General features: G+C 43.8%; 1 protein-coding gene across 5 annotated transcripts in view; it reads left to right on the top strand.

Annotated features, from left to right (window-relative positions):
- The window catches only part of LOC307017877 (zinc finger protein 521-like), an 88,152-nt gene that overhangs the window by 37,531 nt on the left and 32,301 nt on the right, over positions 1 to 18,320 (top strand). For 2 of the 5 annotated variants that reach the window (XM_079647769.1, XM_079647768.1), the window contains exons 4-6: positions 653 to 4,158; positions 4,327 to 4,411; positions 4,776 to 4,808. In XM_079647769.1, coding sequence (XP_079503895.1) covers positions 653 to 4,158; positions 4,327 to 4,411; positions 4,776 to 4,808 — 3,624 coding nt within the window. The remainder of the gene's footprint in view (positions 1 to 652; positions 4,159 to 4,326; positions 4,412 to 4,775; positions 4,809 to 18,320) is intronic. The other 3 variants (XM_079647770.1, XM_079647772.1, XM_079647771.1) reach the window with 3 other exon arrangements.

The following is an 18,320-nucleotide window of genomic DNA, read 5'->3' as shown; positions in this document are numbered from 1 at the left end:
GTTTCATGAAAATCATCTGTTTTGCAGGGGAGGCTTCCTAAAGGCTTTGCATAGCTATGGTCGAAATTGCGTATTTAATCTTTTCTTTCACTCTTGAGAGCTGCTTTTCCTTATTTTGTTTTTTTCTTGTCTTAAGGTCATTTCAAGGGCTCTTGTTTCTTTAAAAATATTCAAGTACTTTTTCAGGAATAATAGAAATGTTCTAATTTACCTCATGCCGGGCTTACATCCTAAAGTACACTCATTGTCTTGTGTTGGCTTTAAATGTCAAAGAGATTGTGTTTGAAGTCACAGTGGGCTAAGCCATTACATGGCCACATACAAGGTTAATTGTGGTAAAAGCATTTCCACTTATTCTCTTCTCTAATTATATTTTAAATTGCATATAAGTGTAACTTTTTAGCTAACACCAAAGGAGAGGTACAGTATTGTTTCCACTGAAGAAGAAATGTTCTTAGTGGCAAATTCTAAATTCATACACCACAACCTTATAATTACCATGACAAATAACACCACAGTGGCCCACCCTTTCTACACCAGAGTGAGACCAATGAGTTGCTAATACAGTATACACCTCTCTAACTCACTCTCTCCTTCTCTTTCCATCTTTTCCCTTCCTACCCCATATACCCTCTTTTCTCCTTTCTCTCAGACGGTGCTGATCTTGAAGATGACCCATCTGGTTCTTGGCCTGCATCGTCTCCCTCCAGTAAAGACCAGACCTCTCCAGGACACTGCGAGGACTATGATTTTGGCGAAGATGAAGGGGGCCCCGGCCTGCCATACCCATGCCAGTTCTGTGACAAGTCCTTCAGCCGCTTAAGCTTCCTCAAGCGCCACGAACAGAGCCACGGGGATAAACTCCCTTTCAGCTGTACCTTTTGCAGCCGCTTGTTTAAGCACAAGCGCAGTCGAGATAGACACGTGAAGCTTCACACCGGTGATAAGAAGTACCACTGTGGAGAGTGTGACTCTGCCTTTTCCCGCAGTGACCACCTCAAAATCCACATGAAAACTCACGCCTCTAACAAACCCCACAAGTGCCCTGTGTGCCGCCGAGGCTTCCTTTCCTCCAGCTCTCTCCACGGCCACATGCAAGTACACGAAAGAGGCAAGGATGGAAGCAGTGCAAGCCTTTCCAGAGGTGACGAATGGAAGCTGAAAGAAACTCGCAAATGCAGCCGTTGTGAGGAGGGTTTTGATGTCCCAGAGGAGCTCCAGAGGCACATCGCTGAGTGCCACCCTGAATGCTCTCCATCAGAGGACGGAGGCCTGGGGGCCACCCTACAGTGCATTTACTGCCATGAGCCCTTCAGTGATGAGGGCACCCTTCTGACTCACATCGACCAGTCACACAGCCGAGACAGGAAGGGACACACCTGTACTATCTGCCCTGAGCACTTTCTGTCAGTAGAGGACCTCTACGCTCACATGGACATCCACCAGCTCCCCGAATCTAGTAACCATAGCAACAGCCCTTCTTTGCTGACCGTGGGCTACACCTCTGTCTCTAGCACCACTCCTGACTCTAACCTCTCTGTCGACAGCTCAACAATGGTGGAAACTGCCCCACCTGTGCCCAAGGCGAGGGGGAGGAGAAAGAGGGCTGCTCAGAACACATCAGACATGGGAGGACGTTCCTCCAAGCAGCCCAAAGTCTCCTACAGTTGCATGTACTGCAACAAGCAAGTATTCTCCAGTTTGGCTGTGCTTCAAATTCACCTGCGAACCATGCATCTGGACAAGCCAGAGCAGGCTCATACTTGCCAGTTTTGTTTGGAGGTTCTGCCGTCTTTACTCAATCTAAATGAACATCTTAGGCAGGTCCACAATGCAGAAGACCACGCTGTCCTGTTAGCCAGCTTGCCTGATGCCCTCCTTCAGTGTAATTTCTGCACTGAGGTATTGAGTGACCTCAACGCCCTCCAGGAACACATCCGTTGCTCCCATGGCTTTCCAAGTCCTGTGGCAAAGGAGAGCAATGCCTTCTTCTGCCCTCAATGCTTCATGGGGTTCTTGACGGAGACTACCTTGGAGGAGCATGTTCGTCAGACTCACTGTGACGGGGGAAGCCTGCGTTTTGACTCCCCCATGGCTTTAACTCCCAAGGAGTCTATAGTAGAGGTGTACTCCTGTTCGTACTGCACCAATTCACCCATATTCAACAGTGTTCTGAAGCTCAACAAGCACATCAAGGAGAATCACAAGAACATTCCACTTGCACTGAACTACATCAACAATGGAAAGAAATCCCTGCGGACTCTCAGCCCTTCTTCTCCAATATCTGTGGAACATACCATGCTGAAACAAGGAAGCTCTGTCTCACGCACTACCAGTGAGTTCATATGTAACCAGTGTGGAGCCAAGTATACCAGTCTAGACCTTTTCCAGACTCACCTAAAAACTCATCTGGATGGCATGCAGCCCCAACTCACCTGCCCACAGTGCAACAAAGAGTTCCCCAACCAAGAGTCCCTGTTGAAGCATGTGACAATTCACTTCACTATAACTTCCACGTATTACATCTGTGAGAGCTGTGACAAGCAGTTTACTTCAGTGGATGACTTGCAGAAGCACCTTCTCGACATGCATACCTTTGTGTTCTTTCGTTGCACCCTCTGTCAGGAGGTGTTTGACTCGAAGGTGTCAACCCAGCTCCACCTGGCTGTTAAGCACAGTAATGAGAAAAAGGTATTTCGCTGCACTTCCTGCAACTGGGACTTCAGGCATGAGACTGACCTACAGTTACATGTAAAACACAGCCATCTTGAAAACCAGGGCCGTTCCCACCGATGCATTTTCTGTGGTGAGTCCTTTGGCACAGAGGTGGAGCTGCAGTGCCACATCACTACCCACAGCAAGAAATTTAACTGCCGCTTCTGCAGCAAGGCCTTCCATGCCATCGTCCTTTTGGAGAAGCATTTGAGGGAGAAACACTGCGTGTTTGAGGGAAAGGCACAGAACTGTGGTGCTAATGGCTCTACTGTAGGGGATGGCCAGCCTAAAGAAGATGTCGAGCTGCATAGTCTCCTAACAAACAGCCACGGTCCAGGAACAACATTAGGAACTGTGGTCGATACCCATAACAGCCGCGATGGAAGTGAGGAAGAGCTGGACACTGCAGATCCCTTGTTTACGTGTGACATCTGTGGAGCATCTTACACCATGGATTCACTCCTCACTAACCACCAGTTGAGGGACCACAATATACGCCCTGGTGAGAGTGCCATGATGAAAAGGAAAGCTGATATGATAAAGGGCACCCACAAGTGCAATGTCTGCTCGCGCACCTTCTTCTCTGAGCCTGGGCTAAGGGAACATATGCAGACCCACCTTGGGCCTGTCAAACACTATATGTGCCCCATCTGTGGGGAGCGCTTCCCTTCCTTGCTCACGCTGACTGAGCACAAGGTCACCCATAGCAAGAGTCTGGACACAGGTAGCTGCCGAATTTGTAAGATGCCACTGCACAGTGAGGAGGACTTCCTGGAGCATTGCCAGATGCACCCTGACCTGAGGAACTCCCTGACAGGTTTCCGCTGTGTGGTGTGCATGCAGACCGTCACCTCCACATTGGAGCTCAAAATCCATGGTACTTTCCATATGCAAAAGACAGGCACTATGTCCGGCAACTACCCAACTATTGCTCGCAACAATATCATTGCTCACCACCAGCAGCTACACCATACCCAAAAACCTTTCAAGTGCGCCTCTTGCCTGAAAGATTTCCGGTCCAAACAGGACCTGGTGAAACTGGACATCAACGGACTGCCTTACGGACTGTGTGCGTCGTGCGTGACACAAGCTGGCTCCAAGAGCTCCAGTCCAACAGTGAACGGAGGAAGGCAACTGCAGCAACATGGTGGAGCAACCACTCCAGCAACAACCAATGCTGCATGGATCCAGGGGGAGAGGCTCAGCCCTGGAGACGCGAAAGGCAAAGTGGTATCTTCATCATCCTCAGCTTCTTCTACATCTTCATTATCTGCTGCCAAGACAAGATGCTCCAGCTGTAATGTGAAGTTTGAGTCTGAAGCTGAGTTACAAAACCATATCCAGACAGTGCATCGGGACCAGGCTGGGGACAGCAACGGCGGACAGCTCAAGACCCCCCAGGTGTCCCCCATGCCAAGAGCCAGTCCCTCACAAACTGACGAGGTATTGTTTTCGCTATTGTTATACTGAATGAATACAACAGTTAAAACATCTCGAGCCTCACAATATATTTTGCATTGCTATGCATGAACAAAACTGATACCTAATGTGCAACGTAGTTCTTCACTAAAATCCCTTTATTTATCCGTTTCCTCTTGTTTTTCTTTTCAGAAGAAGACCTATCAGTGCATCAAATGTCAGATGGTGTTCTACAGTGAATGGGACATCCAAGTCCATGTGGCCAACCACATGCTGGGTAGGAGATAACTCTTTTTGTTGTATTCATTCAGGCAACACTAACACTAACGAGGCCACATAACATTTTCCCATCAGCCACTTTTGATATTAACTCCTGGAACAAAGTCATCCAAACAGTGTGTAATATCTAGGAAAATATGTATTTTTTAAATTGTAGCTTACATTTAATCAACACAGCTTTTAGGTGTGCAATATTATGTTAGAAGGAATACTTCATTAAGGAAAATTCACCAAATTTCACATCAAGTATTTGATTCATTGAAATACATTTTAGGCAGTGTGATCATATTTTTTCAAAAGCTGAATCACATACTCAGAACTGATGTGATATGTAATAAAATATTTGACCCTGTCTCACTCAGGCTCACAAGTATCTGGATCACATCACCAAATAGGTGGAATTATTTTAATATTTTGACCATCAACTGCATCCCCAGTGTTGTGCATTTTTAAACCCACCATCTTCATTTCCCCATGCATGTGAATGGTATACTATAGTACGTGTGCATGCCTGTGGAGCAGAATCTCTTCACTTCAAACCACTCTGTATGGAGACAGTTTGAAGTAGTAGAAATATACAGATTATTTAAATTAAAAAAAATGCCAAAACAGATTTGATTGGAACTGTTAAAAAATCCAAATATTATTCCACAATTTTGTTAAAAATCTCCACATTGCAACTGTACATTATTTTTGTTTGTTTATTGCTCCTCCTCACTTAAGTAGTATGTTCAGTTGAGTGAGATCTGAAAACAACATTTGGTAGAATACATTCATGCTCTATCGACGTCAAATCAACTGAACAAATGGATATTTGATTTTTATCACATTGTGTATCACACATTATTTTCCAAATTTCAAGTTATCTTTCATAAGATTCCTAAACAAAGACTGCTGGTGTAATACTAACCTCGCCATTTTCAAAACGTATTTACTTTTGGTTTTCATTTGTATGCAGGCAGAATAATTTGTAGAGAACAGACAATTGGAAAACAGGTTTTTCTTGCCTGCAGTAAGTAGGCGTCTGAATTCCGGTCTCACGTTCCTTTATTCATTCATTTATTCAGCTCGTTTGGCGGCTCTTTCATTACACTGCATTATCTGTTGTCTTCAGTGGGAGAGAGACTCATTGATCTGGAACCAAACCGCCTCTCTGTTTGGGACACGCTTCTAGGCGCAGGTGAATTTAAACACGGTGGGCAATTCTATCAGGACCGGTAGGCAATTCTATCAGGGACCCACTGTTTGTGCATAAACAATCAGAAGCATGTGATTTGTGATTTTGATGCTTCGGTGTATTTGCAAAAGAGAGAGACGAGCTGAGAGTGTGTAGGTGTGTATTTTGTATTCATCTTTGCGATCTGCTCACCCACTATTCTACTGGGGGTGCCTAATACAGTACCATGCCAGCATTAGTCCTTTCTCTCGCAAAGGCAGGCACGGAGCACACTGGGAGGGTAGAAAACAAACCCCCCTACTGGTTATTTTATGTCTGTCAGGCGCACAAGCACACAGTTCCCCCATAATAGTGGAATTCAGACAGCTTAAGATAACAGGAGGATAGGTGATTGGGTTATTGTCTGATGTCTCACTTCTCTGATATGCTGTTGCTTTGTATTCTACATGATCACGGGTTTCATCAGACTCCTCAAAAGGGTTTCTGTCACATGCATTGGTTTTGTGATCTCGAAATTATGGAGATAAGAAAACTCATTGTAATGACAATTTGGTAGTGTGTTGTCGGGAAAGGACTGCATTTTGTGAAACCGACAAACAAAAAGGGAATTGAATAAAGGAAATGTATTTCACACAAGAGGTATATGGGAAAACATATGCATGAGTTCACGCCACTAACATTGATCTCTTGGTTTTATATATCTTCTGGAGAATAGGCCCCTTGTAGTGCAGGATGAGGTTACATTCAATCCAGCCTGTAATCACTGCAAAGCCAATTTGGGCCAAAAACACAGGAAAAAAAACACTAATTTGAAAAAGCTCTAAATACCTTCTCTACTGAAAAGGGGACACTTTCTCCTTTTAATGGCCATCTGCACAGGAGAGGGGAAACAGGGGGCTGGGGTCATCTCCGCTCAGCTGTCAGCGTTATTAGCGTAGGTAATGGAGCAGACGCTGGATTCATAGGGGTGTTGTTTTCATCCATGCCCCGCTCCATGGTGTCAATTCACACTGATAACTCTATATATAGTGATGTGCCTTGACATAAGCATAGTGCTAAGTATATGGAACAACAAAACCTGAGACTGTCTCACCCAGGCAAGTCCATATTAGCTGCCTTTGTAATACAATAGTCTCTCTAAACCAAGTGCACTCAGTCTCCACCCTCACCTCCTCCCATCGGTCCAAAGTGCTCGTGGCTGCCTCTTCTGTACGACTGCCAGCACATTTTGATGCACGGATATTACACTGCAACGATGGCGGTCCTGCTTCAGATATAAAGCGCAGCTCTGGTGCCCAGCTACTCAACATTTAGTATGATAATGGAGGTAAATGAAAGGGAAGGAGGTGGCCATGGGTGCAGAGGGGTGTGTTGAAGACCAACCCCAGCCAAGCCTGTGAACGGCCCCACGTGTTTTAAGATGGAGGCCGCAGCCTGCTAGGGCCCAGATGGATCAGTACACATTTGCTGTACAGCTGGTCGCTCTGTTTGGGGACCTGGTGTGATCCTCCTATGGAGAAAAAAATGATATCGCCACCATCCAAGGAGCAATTTAATAGCAAGCCAGAAGACAGCTGGCCACTCTTTAGTTTAGAGTTTTTTTGGCATGGCTCACTTACAGAATTGAGGGTGTCCGATTTTTCTCTAGAGACACACAGATTTATACAGCTTTCAGCTGCTGCAGTCACTATCAAACCTTTTATTTCTATTTTTCTTTGAGGTGAGAAAACAAATCTGTCCTACAGTTCAATTTGCCATCTTGATCTGTAGTTATTGCTCTGGAACAAATATGTATAATCAGAGTGCTTTTTACAAAGTTGTCATTTTTTTTTTTTAGGAGAATGTTTGAAGGTCTTTCATTGACACAAAAGCCTGTTTGGTTTTATCAGCATGCCATCATGCCACCCCATTGCTTCACTTTGACCCCACTGTAAACTATGACATTTGGAGCCTCATGGGGGGCACGTTTGGCCCATTTATCGCAGTGTTTCAAATGTCCCTGTGTGGATTTTCAGAGCGGTGACATGTTTTGAAGCACACACTCTGTCTTAAAGGGTTTTAAAAGGTGAAAAGGGTTTGTGCTTTTCCATTATATCTGCTTTCAATCCAATGGTCATATCACTCCTGTCCATTCCAAGCAGCTAATGCCAAGGTGGCAGTGCTCACAAGGACAATTGTAAACAAACACACCAAACCACATCCCAGAAAAGTGTTTTCGGGGTCACCTCTACAGATTTTGTTGGGTTGGTGACAGCACTGAGCTTGAAGCCAAGTAAGGGAGGAGCCTTCTCTCACAGAGAGGAGCCGGTGGCCTGGACGGCCCTGGCAGAGGGGGGCACTGGAGGGGTGGAAAGGTTCGGGGGCGGAGAGGGAAAGGCACATTTGCTGTACAGCTGGCCGCTCTGTGTGAAGCGGGCACTGTGGGCCGTTACAGACCTGGAGAGCAGAGCGAGTGAGAGGCATTTAGCTCTCCTCTAGTTTCTCCTCCTCCTTTCTGTTCTCTCTTTCTCCTTACCCCTCTTGCAGTCCACCATCTCTCTATTTTTCCTCTTCCTTACTATGTAGCTTTCACATATTCATATTACCCATGCTCCAACCTGGCAAAACATACTGCGTTGGCTGTCAGTAGGGGAACGGACAGGATGCACACTGTAACAACATTCAAAGCTGGAAGGCTTGTTTTGTTTTCTTGCAGAGAGCGGCAAATTATCCTTGACACATATCCTCTTGTCTTTGGCCCCTAGACTTACTTGGCCAGTGTATGATGATTACATGGTCTCCTTTACTGTCTCTGTCCTTGTGGCAAAACATTAACAACTCAATTAAGTACTTATGTTTTACTCTTCTTCTGCTACATATACAGAATTTGGGATTTTTATTTTCCTATTATTATTCTCCTTGATTACGTACATCTGTTATTGTTCCCTCAATTTCTGGGACTCATTCATATACAACACACACATGTTATCTGCTAACAAACATGGCCAAACATTTCTCATTTGACTCCTAGGGGGCCTGATCAGAGTCAGAACTCAATAGACAACACCGCACAGGAACAGGATCAATCTTATGAAATAAATAAGAGAACAGGCCTGGACCAGCCATTGGAAACAAAGGAATCCATGCGTGCCATATACTGAGTGTGATATCTGGCTGCTTTTATTAATTGGTGATTAATAACGCCTCTCTGTTCGTTAGCGCAGTCACCTCCCGTGCAGCCAAGTGTGTTGCTGCTAATATGCAATTATGCGCACCTTACTGCTCGTTACATTATACCTCTCCCTGACTAATGTGGCGTCCATGAGGAGAATAGAAAACAGAGTGAGCTGCGAAAAAGAAAAAAAAACTATCAATAAGATTCTCACATCCATGGTGTTACCTACCTGTCTGGGTGGAAACAAGAAACAAAAAAGTGTCTTACAAATTCCTCAATGTAACCAGGAGACTGCATTAAAAGTTTTACAGCATTGCAGAGACTGTTTTGCTCTTCCTGGTGTTTTTGTTGTAAAGCAGAGGTAATTGACATCACCATGGGGATGCTCTGTTGCTAGGCCAGACAAGCTCTGGCTGATGTGGTCCTTATCTATTGATTTTCCTGACATTTCCCCACACTTCACAGACTAGGCCAACATGTGAGAAAATATCTGATGCTCTCAGTTCATACAGCCTGTTTGTACAAACTCTGAGCGAACACTTGCTGCCCCTTACTGCATTGCAATCGGTGGGTTGATATCACCATGGTGACTCAGGGCCAATTCCTTTCAGAGATTGGCTGACCTGGGCCTATTATTCTAATACATACATTACAAACTAGATACAAAAATACACATTTGTATGAAGTCATAATTTTTCTCTTTGAATTTAAAGAAATCATCTAATAAGGGCATGTACTTTTAGAAACCTCCTATGCAAGTCTACTCGGGGACTTGGGCGACCTGAATAAAAGGTAGGCTCTTCCTGTGCTTCTGGCTATGTTTTATTGATATACAGGAGGGATGTCTCCTTTAGAGTGTTAATGCCAACCCTTGTTCTGAAATGAAGCCCATAAATACTGGATGATCAGAATTAACCTCTGCATTTCTCTGCCTCCCTATGGTCTCTGAGATGTCACCAAGGCCGTAGGTGCATGCGCACCCTTGGTCTGAAGGGGTTGCTTAGCAGTCTGACTGGAGGGGGGCTTATGGGAGAAGTGCAAACAGACAGCCCTGCCTTAGTAAAGGTCAGAGCTGCAACCTACACCTCTCAAATCCCAGCCTGGCCCTGATGGGACCGGGGTTCCAAGCATGCCTAGAGATGCTTGTGGTAAGGGGGAATTACAGTGAGAGTGAAGTGGTGCGCGGCCGCTGAACTGCATTGCTTTCAGAGGTTGTCAGCACCAATTTTAGTGTGACAGATTTGATCTAACTTTGTGTAGTGGCTCTTACTTGGCACGTTTTTGGAATGACATGCACGCTGGGACACCAGTAGCTATCATATCCTACTGAATAGGAAAGAGTCTCAATGTCGTTCTCAAAATTGTTGTTAAGTACGCTTCATAGGGGCAGAGAGGTTTGTTTTAGAGTACAAACAGAATTCAAAAGAACACCCCAAAAAGTTTTAGCCCTCTTTATGGTGCACAACAGTGGTTTAACAAAGTACCATGTAACGAATTACTATCCTCATTGAACTTTGGCTGTGTGAATGGCAGACAGGGGAGGGGGATAGGGTTCTGAAAGGCCCCCCAGCGTCAAAGCCTTAATAATCATGTGAGCAGCGCTGGACTTCATTACCCTCCTGTTCGACAGGCCGAGTGCCAGCCTGGATTGCTGGCTGGCTGTGGCAAGGTCAACGGCGGAGGAAAAACCAGTTACTGTGTTACTCTGGAGCGGAATGGAGAGGGGCGGCCATCTGTCAGCTCAGGCCTGCCATACCCGCAGAGCAAATGGACACGGGCGGCCAGAGGAGAGGCCACAGACACCCATAGAGCAAAACCCAGTGAGCATAACACTGAGGCATCGACACAGATCCAGCCAAAGAGCTGGGCCTTGGTACCACTAAAACACATATAACACACACACATAGCGGAGAAGATAAGGCTATCTCCAAGAAATTTGGCAGCAGGTTGCGTGTGTTTATGCGTGTTTGTTTTTAGTGTCAGCGCACTATTGGGCCCCTACTGTTTTAAGTCCAGATGGCAAACCATTTGATAAAAAGTTGATAAAAGTTCAGCTTGGCTTGCCAACGGTAAATGCTTTAATCATAGGGCCTTTATGAAGACAAACTACTTGTGAATCTAAGTGCAGAAAATGTTATTGCTTTAAGACCATATTTTGAATTTCAGCAGGGACCAAAGGCAAATTAGAAACTGGTGGAACCAAAATGTGTTTTTCTGACATTAAAAACACTAACATTAAATTTACCCTTTCTCGCTCTCTCTCTCTTTATATATATATATATATATATATATATATATATATATAAACTCAGACCCGTTGCTCCTAGATATCAAACTTTAGTTTTAGTGTTTCACCTTGCTGGCTCTTTGTCGGTGTCTGAGTCTCACCGACCCTCTCTGTGCGGACCTTTACAATGCCCTCTGGCCAATGTGGAAGAACCCTGTGGAATGTTCCAAAGCTCTCTAATAGGTTTCAGGTGCTGCGGGCCACCGGCCAGCCCCCCACCATCACCCCACTCTGTGTGTCTTGTGTGATAGGACTCCCTGCTCAACAGTCAAAGCACCGCCATTTCTCCTCTAAAAGAGAGAGGGCAGAGCCACGAAATGGATACCCATCGTTGTTTACTTTATAATCTTTGCTCGTTTTTGCAATATTCAGTTGTTGTTTACTTCTTCAGTTTACTTTAAATTTGTGCATATCCTCGAACTGAATGGTTTTCACATATGGTTGAAGTTCAAGCGGATGCAATTTGCATCTCTTCTATCCCACAACTCAGCACAGCTAAAGTTCCTGCTTGTTTTCCCTCCCGCACCGAGTGTACCGACCCCCCGGCTGGAGCGTCAACATGCTCCGGAAAACAGGGAGATGGTCCTGGGCGATTCCCCCCACATTAATGGAAATCACACAGGAACTCCCTGGATGAAAGCTTTATTAGTTATTAAGGTTTAATGTTGATATCAGTGCTTGTATGTTTACTGGAGTGCATGGTGGTGGTCCTGATGTGGAATTGTCAGAGAGGTTCAGATTTAGTAAGGAATTAGTGTACACCCAGGATTTAATTAAGGGGATCTATTTCCATCTTGTTAGAAAGAGATAATGTGAGTGCTGCATGCATCGTAGGTTACCATATTAAATGCTGCTTCTTGTCACAGCCTTACTGTACATCTACTGCAGCAGTGCTTTATATGATAGAAAAGCAAACAACAATCTATATTAGACTGGAAGAATTAAAGACAGCTTCGAGCATGCAAGCCCTCACTGTAAGAGATATTTTCGATTTAAAATATGTTGTTCTAGTTTTGTGTGTGCATGTCTACTCATGTGCAAATGCAATTATGAGCTAAAACACTCGTGACATTTATTAAATGTAAAATTGTAACACTTCCACTCCTTTCATATGTCTTGTTCCATTTCCAGCATTACAGTGGAGTGTGAACACTGAAGCGACATGGATTTTTTGTCTCTCCATTTGTCCCACCACTGCCTAGAGACGCAAACCTTAAGCCACTCACTCTCTGATTAATCTTTAACATTTATAATTACTAATTAAGTTAGTAAGAGACTTTTAATGTAGTCTTCCTTCAATGGGGGGCAGAGAGGACAACAGATCATTAGCTTCAATAATGAACGCGGATGAGACAGATAATGGCCTATGATAGGTGAATACTGACAGTTATATTAAATGAGGCGCGTATATGGGAAATGCTGTAGCACTCAAAGGCACGAGGACACAAGGTCGTGAAGTACTCCTGTAACTCAAGAAGGGCCTTAAGTACGTGGAAATCTTGGAGATAGTTTGTACTAATTAAAACATCTAAATGTAATACCGTCAAGTCTATATTAGCATGCAGAATATGTATCATATAATGTATATCTGCAGTGCTAATTGCGTCAACCCCGATTTCAAGTACAGATCTTATTTATTTATTCACTCTGGTTTCATTGAGTTTTTGGGCTCCCTAATGTCTTCGGCGTATCTCATTATCACATTATTACATTAGTGTCTGCATTATACTGGTGGCTGTAAGTTGCTGCCCATTAAAAGAGTCATTTCATCTCCGTTTTTTTTTTACCTTAACGACGATGCTACTCTGGCACATTCCGCGAGCCTTCCCACTTTGGGGAAGGTGCTTATGCCATAATGATTATTATCATTAAGAAGATATTAATGTGCTTAGTGTTTGCGACCCAGCTGCTCATCATGGCCTGAGCTCCCTGCCAGGGAGTGGAAGAGAGTTCCTGCCAAAACGGACAGTGCACGTAGGCCACCGCCCACCTGTCCAGAGGTTTCAGGGTCAGTGGAGGTCACACCCACCTACCTCCTTGCCCTCTGCTGAACTGGAGGAGGGATGGCTCAGAACATAAAATTGGAGGAGATAAATGATGTTGTGTGGGATGAAGTTAAAAAGCAGCTATTGAGCAAATTCATGTAATTTTTAACAACTCAACTTGGATTGTAAGCACCTTCCTCCTATACAATTTCAGCATACATATTAATTATGGTCATGTTACTCTGCTGTGAGGGGAAGTGCGTGTTTTCCCTGCAGAGATTTATGCCACATAATTATTCATTACATTTCAATCTTGCTATTATTTCAGGCTATTCGGGCAGAAGAACATTACAGACTTTTTTTTGCATTAAAACAGAGATTGGTAAATAAGTTTTCTTAATTGATTTAATCAAAACTGCAATATTAAAGATACAGTGGCAGGATGTCGTGTTAAGTCTCCTGTTTTGAAACCTCATATACACACAGATAGACAGCATGGGGCTGAAGGCAGCCTGGCTCTGCCTCTTCCAGTTGCTCAGTTTTAAATTGCTGCTTCATTAGGGCTTGGAAAAGAAACCCATGGTTACATTTAATCAAACGAATCGGTATGGCAGACCCACATAATCAATCACAATCCTTATCCAATATGCTACATTCTGTAACTACCAAGCTGGCTTGGAGAAAAGTCAATTATGGCCCCTCTCTCTGCTCCTCTGCCGGGGTTGCTGTGATATTATACTGTTTCTGCCGTTGTTTTCATTATGCAAACACGGACTGTGTGCATCCACAACCTTATCCTATATTCATCCAGTTATAGTTCTCTTTTTTACACTGCTAGTTCTTGTATGATACACAGACTGGGGTTTGTTGGGGAGTATGATGTGCCATATCTGGAATAATCAAATTAACTATTAATGATTTTTGCTCTCCAACCAACACTTGTGTTACACAGTGGGCTGCAGTCAGTGATGTTGTTCATATTTCATATGTTTCGTATCCATATAGATCTGTTCTCACTGTCTGCATCTGTAAGAAACAGTTAATAGTTACTATACTGTTTCTGTTTCACCCCATATCCCTGAATACAGTGATATGAATGCAAAGATGCATACACTGCGCACTAAGGCACACGCATGCCCACCCACACACATACCCTGTAAACATGCCCACATACTGTACACACACTCATCCCTTAATCCATCAATCTGTTTCCTCTGCCTCAGCTCGTCTTGTGTGTTCTTTCTCCCTACCTTTTCACTTCAACGCTCAGCCTCGCACAATCAACCTGCTCCACATAATACACACAAGAAAAACGAACACAAGCATATACACACACGGTAGCTAGGTTGGTGGGGGCCATGGCTGCAGCTCTTCTGCGCAGTCCCAGAGTGGCTCCCCGGGCTCGGCTGCCAGTTGTTTGCCAGCGTCTCCGGGTGGAATTCATTCAAATTAAAGCGGTGGAATGAGGCCCGAGTCCCAGAATGCCTCGTCCCTCTCCTTCATCAGCATTCCGCCGATGAGAGTAATTAAAGCAGAAATTAATTCTGCTGTAAGCAGAGGAGCCACAGAATAACTGATATTAGAGGCTGGATGATGAATGCTTGGCATCAAGGGAAGTCTCAGGGGAGGAAGGGGAAATTCACAGATCTCTCTCTCTTTTCTTTCTTTCTTTCTTTCTTTCTTTCTTTCTTTACTTCTTTCTTTCTTCCTTCCTTTCTTTATGTCTTTCTTTCCTATTCCCCCTTTCCTCTTTTTTTGCTTTCTTGGCCCAATCCTGTGTTTTTATTTTTTTGGTTTATTTTGTCTAAATTTCTCACGTCTGTGCGTTTTTGTCTATATGTCTGCTTACTTGCCCCCTTCTCATCTTTACATTTCCTTCATCTTCTGTAGCGAGGTCTGTCCTTTCATAGTGCATAGAGATTGTCACTGAGAGCCAAAGCCATTGGTTTTAAGCATGACTGAAGACATTGCGACTAAGCCTTCTCTGCTCAGTAACAGTATTTCACATTCTGTCAGCACTGGTGCTCTCATTTTCAGTCAACAGGCATATTAGAGTGTACTGATGCTGCAAATGCAAGCGCTTTGTTGTTGGTCAACATGGAAAGTGCTTCCAGGTGAATTCTATAATACCAGGAGCACACTATTAAGTATCCCAGAATAAAATATAAATCAATGTAATTGTTAATCAGAATGTGAGCAACCATAGCAATGCATAATTATTGAATTAGACCATGTATATAGAGTGGCTTGGAGCGAAACATGGTGTATTATTTTCTTTTTTTCTCAGGCGTAGTTTGAGATTGAACCTCGAAGCTCTCCAGATGATGTGATATTCTACCCAGGATGATTCAATGATCCCCCATGTCCCCTGACACTTTATTTTAGGAATAGCACATCTTTAGCAAGAGCAGTCACAAGACTGAAAGACAAACAACTGAACTCATGAAACACGGAGAGTGCACGAGGCTGTCAGTGTGACTGTTTTCCTCTCTTAGAATCAAATGGAATTGAACAAAGGTTAGCTCTTTGGGGCATTATGGTAATGTGATATACGATGCTGCCATGGAATTTGCCAATGCATGTCTTAGCACTGTCTGACTCCAAGGAGGGAGTGAATGGTAATTACGCTGACCTCTGCCCCTCCCTCTCTTATTCTGCCCTCTGGGTAAAAAGCCCGAGGAGGTAATAAACAATAGATAGATTTGTCTTGTTTGTATTGCAGCTGCTGCTCTCTTAATGACACATGAGATTGGTCTCTATTTTGAAAATAATACATGCCAAGATCTGCAGGTAGTTGTATTGCATATTTAATTGGTCTGTGCAAGAATATCTCAATCAGATGTAAATGAATTGAAACTCAACCTGAGGGTTACTGACAGGTATTAAGAATTTAGAAGGCTGGTGTGGAGTTAAAACACAGAATGAATGATAAGGGAGACGCTAACTGCAGGCAGGGGCTAAAACACCCCAAACCTGTTGATGCATCAAGGTGTGGAGGCTGAACAGCATAGGAAAGACTTTACGGACATTCTCTAATAAGGATAAGTATTTAAAGGCAGTTTGAGACATAGTAATTGTGGGGGAAACTTCTGAAGCAATTGGAGTCAGGACTCAGAGAGACACGAGGAGAGCTGGAGCTTTGATGGCAAACACTGGCGGTTTATTTGGAGCTTCGGCCGGAGAATCCACAAGACATGTCACGGTCCTCACGGGCCACGGGTTGGCCACGGGTTGGCCACACGGTTGAGATGCCACAATCAATTCTGAAGAACTCTACCCCAGACCCGTGTATTTAGCTAGTTCAGAGAGAATAATCAACATGCTGCATAACAAGATAGAAGCATAACACCTCCATCAGCTGACGCCAACAGGCAGGAACAGGGAGACAAAACACTGAGAGCACAGCAGCCAAGGTTACAGGTGCGTGTGCTCAGTCAGGACAGTATGAACTGATAAACTGGGTCAAAGTTATGGGCCTTGGAAATTATTAATATATCATGGTTTTATAAACACATCAGGTTTTATCTTGGTTTTATTATTTATTATAAACATAAATCTGATTTTTAGAAAACAAGTCATTTCTAAGCAGCCATATTACAGTAATTGAAACAAACCCAATAATAATGAATGACGTGATGAACTTCAATGCTAACATTTAATATTAAACAAATGGTGGATGTGTAATATTGTAGTGAAACTCCAAGGCACAATATCCAGCCCCAATCCAGTTCTCTCTTTCCACTCTCCTTTTTTATTTAGTCATTCTTTGGGAAAGATGACATGAAGCATGAAGCAGAAATAGTAATCGTGCAGTAAAGGCATTTTCTGTGAATTATTCAGTAACAGTGCCTTTTTATAGACACAATGTTTACCTATGGCCCTTACTAAAAGCTTGGTACCCAGCAGCAGTTTTCACAGTGTATCTCTGCAGTAGATCATATTGCTGGAGTGCATGATATCTCTCTCTTATCATTCAGAATGCCGTTATGAAAAGGGAGGGCATATCTTGATGTCTGCCATCCTGGAAATGGCAGCAGCATTGTTTGTTTGTCTACTGTGTTCCGCACACCAATAAAAATACACTTAAAATGAAACCTTGGTGTAACGATGACCTTAAACGCAATGACACTCTTTCCCATAACATTGTCCTGTCCAATAGTCCAGAACTCCCCAAGAGGCCTTACAGCAAGTCTAGGAGGAACCAAATGAGAGAGAAATCGATTACTTTCCTCTCTCCACTGTCTCTGCCCTGGCTGAATTACTGAAACAAGATGCTGCACTTAGAGGAGTCTTTGGAGAGGCAGAGGGAGAGAGAAAGAGATGTGAGGGAGAGAGAAACACTTTTAGGGACATGGGTGCCATTTAGACTAGGACCATCTTCTCACAGAAAGCCACTAAAAGCAGTGAATGATCCTTTTCCTGTCCCTGGCTGGGAAGCGGTTAGCCTCTTGTGGTTAAGCGAATACAACTTACACTCAGGTTTGAGGTCAAGGCAAGATCATTAAAAATGATATTAATATCTGAAGACCAAGCCTATCAGTAATAAGGATATGGCCATCAATTCATCCTTAACTTGAGCAGAGCATATCGCAGTTATGGTGTGTCCAAAAGCATGGGATCAGGCCTCATGGACCAAATCTGATGTTGTTTTTCAGACATCCTAATTTAAAATGGGTGTTGTTTAACATCCAAACCAGGTTTTATTGTCTGAACTATGAAGATGAAAATGAATCCCGCTCGTTTGGTAGACAGAACGTGGTGCTTAAGGGACCCAATCCCTGTAAGTGCCATTAAGTGGAAATTGCCGTTCACATATTCCAGTGGTTTGATTAATTACACTCTCTCATGTGCTTTCATAAAGGCCCAATGAAATATGGGAAGCAAATTGCATTGTGTTCCTGTATCCTGTTATGTAAAAGCAGTTTAATTATTGACACATGTTTTGCCACCTGGCAGGGGGAAGGATGGTTGGACATGAATAGAAATCATACAATAGATGTTATGGACGGGTGGAGCTAGCACTTGAGATGCCATGTGTTTCTGTATCCGTGACTCATTTCATGTCCCCGTCTTCACCTCGCCTCAGGTTCTGCTGCTGAATCAGAGCAGAGAGCAGACGTGATCAGCTGGATATGTCACAGTTGTGAAGGAAGCATTTTGTGAAAGTGACTGCGCTCTAAAATCCTGTTTAACTTTGTACGGCAGGACTGCTTTTTGAAAGGTCTCTTTTAATAAATACGTAGTTAAGGGTGATATTTTGTGAAGGCTACACAGTATCTCTGGGGAATAAAAAGATCACTGCTG

This window comes from Notothenia rossii (assembly GCF_949606895.1).
Source record: "Notothenia rossii genome assembly, chromosome: 9".
NCBI classification, from domain to species: domain Eukaryota; kingdom Metazoa; phylum Chordata; class Actinopteri; order Perciformes; family Nototheniidae; genus Notothenia; species Notothenia rossii.
This window is presented reverse-complemented; position numbering and strand designations above follow the sequence as displayed.